General features: G+C 34.5%; 1 protein-coding gene across 1 annotated transcript; it reads right to left on the reverse strand.

The window, feature by feature from the left end:
• Positions 1-6,137: 6,137 nt before the first annotated feature.
• Positions 6,138-7,079, reverse strand: LOC101991830 (olfactory receptor 2AP1-like). The gene has a single exon (XM_005372023.2). The coding sequence runs from the start codon at positions 7,077-7,079 to the stop codon at positions 6,138-6,140; it is 942 nt and encodes a 313-aa protein (XP_005372080.1).
• Between the last annotated feature and the right edge of the window lie 716 nt (positions 7,080-7,795).

The following is a 7,795-nucleotide window of genomic DNA, read 5'->3' on the forward strand; positions in this document are numbered from 1 at the left end:
GATACCTGCAGGTTCCTAAAAGAAAAGGTCTGCAGCTGTCTCAAAAATCTGGTCTGGTATTTTACCCCCACCCATTTCCAAGCATATTTTATAGGTCACTCTTGCTGTCTGGGCCAAGACCAACTTTAAAAAAGCCCTCCAGATAATGCCAAAACTTGCACCAGCCCCTGAGACTTCACCATTGGTACCAATTCTCTTTGCTCACCACTAGTGATCATCACTTCTTTATGCCATTATAATTTCTTATGCAATATATTAGTTTACATATCAGTTCTTGACTTTAGATATGTGAGATGAGAATTGTATATTATCTTTTTGTGTCTTATAGAATATGTCCTTCCCTGTTTGAATATATTGTTTTGTTGATAGTTATCTACTTATTAATTTGTCATCTTTAAAACAGAATTATTAATTCCTGAGATATCAGCAATGTATTTGATCACATTCACCCACAAACTCTCTTCTTAACTCCTCTTAGATCCAGCCCACTATCTGCTCCCTTCCCCCAAATTCATCTCCTCTTCTTTTTTTAATAGTCTTTCAAGTCTAATTTGTTTTGCTTCTATTCTTTGGGGTGTGGGGCCAAACACTCTACTATGATGGCCCACTAAGGCCATCTCTAATCAGGGTGGTGTGAGGGGCTCATGAGTTCCCCCCTGCTCTCTGCTAGAATGTTAGCTGATTTGATATTCTAAGTGCGTACAATGTGAGCTCATGAGTGCAGCATGACTGTAATGTCCAGAAGACAATCTTCTGTGCTATGTTGTTCCTTCTCAACTTTTGAATCTCACAATCTTTCTGTTTCTTCTTCTGTAATTGTCCCGAGCCTTGTGTGGGGTGATAGGTTAGAGGTGATATAGATGACCTATTAGTGACTGAGCATGCTACTGACATTTATTGTCTAAACTTGATCAGTTGTTAATTTGCCTGTTATCTGTACACCTGTTAATTGTACTAAGAATGTTCTCTGACTGGTCTGAGTGCTGTACTAATCAACAGGTATAGGGGTGCAGGGGTATTATACTATGTTTGTTTAGCATTACAATGACTGTAGACTCATCCCTAGGCCCAGTGGGACCCTGATCTTGGATTCTTGAACTGACTTACACTAACAAGCATATATTTCTTTTTGTGCATTGGCCTTCAATTAAATCAGCAAGTTATTGGTTAAAACATAACATTTGTGTCCCTATTGCACCTGTCAGCATGTCCTGACATGGTGGCCTTGATTATTGTTAACAGTGTTCACAGCTTTATAAGAACTGTTTGTTGATGGCTCTCTCCCCGCCCCTATGCCCAGTAACCTGAATAGTAGCTTTTAGTACCAGGAAAGGTATCTAGCAGGGACGAGGCTTCTTAATCTCTAATGACTTGATTTCTCTGTGTGTTGTGATCAGTGTGTTCATGTCTGTGTGTGTATGTGTGTTTGTATGTCTGTGTGTGTGTGTTTGTGTATATATTTTCTTCAGAAATAGGTCTTACTTTCAAATTCTGGTGGATAATTAAGAACAATTACTATCAAACAAAGAAAATTCAAACTCTTTTGAGATTTCAAAAGATGACTAAGATCCAAAAACTGAATGGTAATGTTAGCATGGATGTGGGGATGTAGAATCCTTTCATACACTATTGGTGGGAATGCAAAATGATACAACCTCTGTGAAATACAGTGTGAAAGTTCTGAAAACTAAAACTAAATCTACTATATTTTCTAACGACACTACTACTTGGGTATATTCCATATATGTCAGGGACCATTTTCAACAAGTATACACTTCTTGTCAATAACACTGAGCAAGCTGAAACTCTCTGACCCTCAGACAAGCTGGAAATAAGTTCACATTTTTGGGGTTCCACACATATACCCAAGGAATTCCGTTTTCTAATACAGAGACAAACGTTCATCAATGTTTGTAATGGTTTGTTCACAGCAGCTAACACAGTAACGGCCTAAATGTCCATAAGCTGATGAATGCATTTTGAAATGTGATAACTATATGCAATTCGGTTTTATATATCTGTGAAGAAAAGTAAATTCAATGTAAGTAAATGGAGCTGGGAAACATTATATTGAATAAAGTGACCCAGACGCAGAAAGGCAAATCTCCCATGCCCTCATTCATATGCCAAGTTTAGCTTCAAATGTTTAGATTTGTGTGTTTGATTCGGAGATATTGTGGAATCCAAAAAACTTGAAAGTGATAATACTTGGGAAAGAGAAAGAAGGTCTCAAAGTAGAAGAGATAGAAGAACACAGGTGACATGAAACAGAAGGAGGCTTTCTGAATATATGTAGTCATATAAATGAGTATAGTTGGATCAGTTTACATAGGATTTTGTTCATTACAGAAGCAAAAATTATCAAAAAAAAGCCAGTATCAGGATTTGTAAACTTCTCATCAAATTATTGATCAAAGGTGTCCCAGAGACTCCACCAAACAGTGTGAGCTATTGCCATTGGTTCTACTTATCCACTTCTTTGTATCTCCTAGTGAACACTTGGCTTTCCAATATCATTTTGGAAAACACTATCATTTTGCCATCTCACAACCTTTACTCTTTTATCAAATAACTATCAAATTGTTTACAGGAATCTATTTCTGGCCTTATAATATATTCTACTTATCTATGTGCAAACCTTATATTACCAATTGCTGAGAAATTTTGTAGTAGAGCATTGTGTGTCTTCCAACTTTTTCCCCATTTAAAATTTTGTGGGCTATTCTAGGCATTTTGTCTTTTCATATAAATGTTAGAATCTACTTGTCCATGTATGGAAAATACCCTAAGATTAAAGATCATTTTGAATTTATGTGTTAATTTAGGAAGAACCGACATCATAAAAATAGTAAATCTTTTATATATGAGCATGAACTAGAACTTTATTTCTTAGGGTTTTTATAGATGATCTATATACCTTTATAATATTTGTATTAATTTAATGATTCTTTTTCTAAACAACTGAAACATCTTTATTATTTCCAACATTGATTTTTAAGGACTTCTTTACTGAACCTCAAATATGCCGCAACATTTGTGATAGTTCTGGACTTTATGCTCACACATCTCTCCAAATTCTGCGTGTTACTAGCCAAATTGAACATTGCATAAGATTTGAAACTTAAGTCTAATGTAAGCACCCAGGGTAGTCAAATTCTACATCTACATCTCAAGCATGTAGCTGAATATCTATAGTGTGGGTTCATCTTTTGACAGATAAAAGATAATGTAATAGTTCTATTTGAACCATTTTCATTGTAATTCAGTGAATCTTCATCACTCAACACTCTTGTCCTCATGGACTCATAAATTCTGCAAGTACATGAGATCTACCTCCCCCTTTTCCATTCTTCCTCATATAGATATCATCTTATTTCACTTAAATTTAGCAAATACTACAAATGATTTTTATCAATTTTGTGTGTCAGTTCATTGAAACTGTTGTTTTTACATACATGCATATTGTAATTCCTATTAACAGATGTCATTTCTGTTTGATGAGAGAGTGCTGCTGTCTATATTCCAGGTACATGATAAGGTGGTGTAAGATAACATTCAATTTATTTTGGGTCTTTAATTTACCTGGTAAGGAAATCATACATTAATTCTCTACCCAGTCCCAATAATAACCCCAAACTAATTTTCAAAACTGAATAGATAACCAAATAGGATGGCATAACTTTCCACAAAATCTTAGTGCATGCCCTATTTACCTACAGGAACGTCTATAAGCAGCATGCCTATGTGCCAGGAATATTACCTCCCTCAAACATCAAATGTGCTGGATCAGGAGTTCTATTTAGCTGAAGAAGCTGTATAGTGAGCTACCTTGATTTACTGAGGAGAATTCTTTGCAAACCTAGCATTTTTATTTGTCTAATAACCATGTGATACGTGCAGCTTCAAAATCCACATAGCCCACTAAAGATTTCATATTTCCTAGTAATAGTATGGACCACATGTAATATATTAAACTTTGTAAAGAATATCCCAACATCTTTCTTTAGAAGGTCCCATAATTTTTATGAACATTGTTCTGTAATCCTTGGCTAGCAAGTTTATTATAAATGTTCCCAGGTATCTTGCCACTTACTGATCTTAGGGTCCCTTTTTATACTGTTGTTACACAAACTGAACCATGCATTGTTGCAATTAATTTCAATAAGAATAAATTATGATATATGACTGAATGTGGAGCGCATCTGTATTAGAGTAGGGCAATACAATGTGATGGCCTTTTTGATTGAAAGCTAGCTGCAGTTGATGACATCTGAAGACAAATATAAAACATTCCATATGAAAATTCCAGAAACTGTATTTATTTTTCCAACAACATCAAATCCAAAGCAAAAGGTTCCATTGACACAATTCTTAAGTTTAAGAGTCCACTGCTTCTCTTCAGAATTTATTGGTCTTTTAAATAGGCCAAATTGGCAGAATGAATGAAGACGTAATAGAAATAACATCTACAATATTTTTATTTGAGATACTATATTTCAAATTTCCCAAGTCTTATATATTAAAATTACTATTGATGAGAAAAGTTGTTAAATTCTTTTATGTTTGGTCTTTCTCTCATTAATAGCCAACACATCAGAGAATTAAAAGAAACCACTGTAAGAACCAGAGTTTTCAAAATATCAAGAGTTATCAAGGTGAAAAGAATTTGAGGAAAATTTAAAATTATAAAGAAATATTAACTTTAAGTCTAAACTGTCTTGATGTCCTGTTTACTTGATCTCATAGATATTATTATGCATTCCACACACTTTACTGATTTTTCTAAAGAATCAGAGTCAAAATACTTAGCATTAAAATGTGTTTCATTTTTGTTTTAATTAGTAAACTGAAATATAATATGTATAGATTTTCAAAAATGATTTGCTTGTACATTTCTGTTTTATAGAACAATGTGCTAACTCATCCTCTCTGAAAGCATTATTAATAAGTAGTTCTCCTCAAGATAAAAGCATGAGATCAGCATATTTTACTTTTTTATTACGTTTGTTAATTATAAAGATGAAGGTGATTTAGTGTGATATCTTCATACATACAATGTACACAGAAAAGCATACTTTGAATTGGCCTTTAAAATGTGCTTTTCATATTAGTTTTCTTCAGTGCTTTGAGTCCTGATTGGGCGTCTATGCTCGAGTGGTTGGCCCTGCTCTAATGCACCCACTGTTAGCACAAAGCAGACTCAGTGAGTTTAAAAGAGTATGTACAAAGTTGGAAGGAAGAAGTGAAAATTGGTTGGGGACATATGGGAAGAATCTGAGGGGAATAAACAGGAAGTTGACTTGATCAAACACTATATGAAATGCATGGAAATCTCAATGATGAATATAAAAATAAATCCAATGTGTGTTTATGAGTCCTTATAAAATTGTGTATTTCAAAATAAATAATGTGGTATTTGAATACCTAACAATATGTAATTTTTAATCTGTGTTTTAAAACCATATATCCAATTGAATTACTAAAAATGTACTGATGATAGTATTTAAAATCGCAAAGAAACAATGAGTAAACTAATGACTCGATTACAGTTTAAATAAGAAAATAATAAACCCTTTCACTATCAGTTATCCACAAACTATTTATATGATGCTATACTAATATACTAATAATTAAGCCTTGGTGTAGCCGAACTATCAAATAGGAATTTTAAACCAACTTATTTCTTCTGTGATTTGCACTAGTACTGTGCAAATATATACTTGAATGTCTTTACTGAACCTTGCTCTAGATAGTCACTGTGCCCTAGTCACTCAGAGAGCTTAGAGGTCACCAGGTTATTAACCACATCTGTCCCCAGGCTTCTGAACAGAAAACAGGTGATATAAACATCTTTCCTTGAAGAGACAAGCATCTGTATTTAACATTCTCAGTTTTGCTAGTGCTTGAGTGGGAGCACAACAGAAAAGCACCCATGTACATAAATAAGAGTAATGAAAATTTTTTAAGTTAGCTATAAATAAAAACAATAGTAATTAAGTGTAAAAAGAAACACAGGAACACATCTTTATAGAAAAAATGGCTTAATTTAATAAATAAATTATGTAGAAGGTACATTTTATATGTACAATTATAATCTTTTGTACTTTTATTATTATAGAACCAAGCATCAAATAATTTTACTTCTTTGAGAACTTTATCATCCTGATTAGCATATCTTTGAGAGCTATTTTCACTTGCTTGTTTCTGAGAGTGTAGATAAATGGATTTAACAGAGGAGCAACAGAGGTATTTAAAACAGCCACTCTCTTATTAAAATTTGCTGCATCTTTAACAGAAGGATTTATATACATGAAAATACAGCTTCCATAAGAAAGTGAGACCACTACCATGTGAGAGGAACAGGTAGAAAAAGCTTTCTTTCTCTGTTGAGCAGAGGGGATCCTCAAAATTGTCCTGATGATGTATGTGTAGGAGAGAATCACCAGCAGCAAGGTGAAGATGAGGGTCATGGCAGCCAGGAAGAACTGGATCACTTCTATGAAATGTGTGTCTGAACAGGATAAATGCAACAATATAGTGTAGTCACAGCAATAATGATTGATGATGTTGGAGGCACAGAAAGGCAACTGAAGAGTCATTGCATGTGGCACCACAACAACTATAAAACCCGAGAACCAGGAACCTAGGACTAGTAGAAAACAAAGTCTTCTACTCATGACAGCCGTGTAATGCAGGGGTCTGCAAATGGCGGCATAGCGGTCATAGGACATAGCTGCTAAGAGATAAAATTCGGTGGCTCCCAGAAGAATTGCAAAAAAATACTGTGTGAAGCAACCAGCAAAGGAAATAGTCTTATCTCCAGTTCCAATATTGATTAGCATTTTGGGAACAAAGACAGAGGTAAAAGATATCTCCAAAAATGCAAAATTTCGGAGGAAAAAGTACATAGGAGTCTGGAGGCGGTAATCCAGCAGGGTCAAGAGAATGATGGCCGAGTTTCCCACGGCACTTAAGATATAAGTTAGGAGCAGAAAGAGAAAAAGAATAGCTTGAAGGTTGACATCATCTGTCAATCCGAGAAGAATGAACTCTGTCACTGATGTGTGATTTGCCATCATCAACTTTAGGCAAGGACGAAATAGAGAATAACAATGGTGTGTTGAAATGAAATTGAATTTGGTTTCAGTATAAAATCAGGATCCACAGCTAAAAACAAACTATCATAATCTGAAAAATAAAATAAAAAGCCTGAGTTTACTCTATTAAAAAAAAAAACAGCTTCTACTACTTTGTTATTTATTTCCTCTGTGTGCTTGGGAGTGAGAATGTGTTGTTGTGCAAGTGTGGAGATCAAAGAACAGCCTGTGGTGTTGGTTCTCTCCGACCAGCAAATTGATCTCACTCCTGAGTAGCGCTCAGAATTCACAATAACCCATCTTCCTGTGTTATGATAGGCATTTTATGTCGGCCACTGTGAGTTCCTGGTTTGCGATGGCTGTGTCTTATAAATAATTCTTGAGTTTACTGGGTGAAAGATTAAAAAGTGAAAGCGAATAAACTTTCTGTTGATCTTTTAAGGTGGCCTTGCTGTGTAACTCTGGCTACCTTTCAACTTGTGGCAATCCTCCTGCCTTTGCCTCCTCAGTGCCAATATTACAGATGTGTGCCACCAGACAATTTTTTTGTATTAATAAGTGATATCATCTATTAGATTAAATAATATGGTACCTTTCTAAAAGAAAAAATAATCTTTAAATATTTACCAGCATAAAATATTTTACAATGACGTGATATGTACCTGGTGTATAGTTATATCTGTATATGGTTGTATATA

The sequence above is a fragment of the Microtus ochrogaster genome, unplaced genomic scaffold (genome assembly GCF_000317375.1).
Source record: "Microtus ochrogaster isolate Prairie Vole_2 unplaced genomic scaffold, MicOch1.0 UNK158, whole genome shotgun sequence".
NCBI lineage: Eukaryota > Metazoa > Chordata > Mammalia > Rodentia > Cricetidae > Microtus > Microtus ochrogaster.

Excerpts from the sequence above, each read along its gene's own strand:
- LOC101991830 (XM_005372023.2), bottom strand. The coding sequence starts at position 7,079 with ATGATGGCAAATCACACATCAGTGACAGAGTTCATTCTTCTCGGATTG.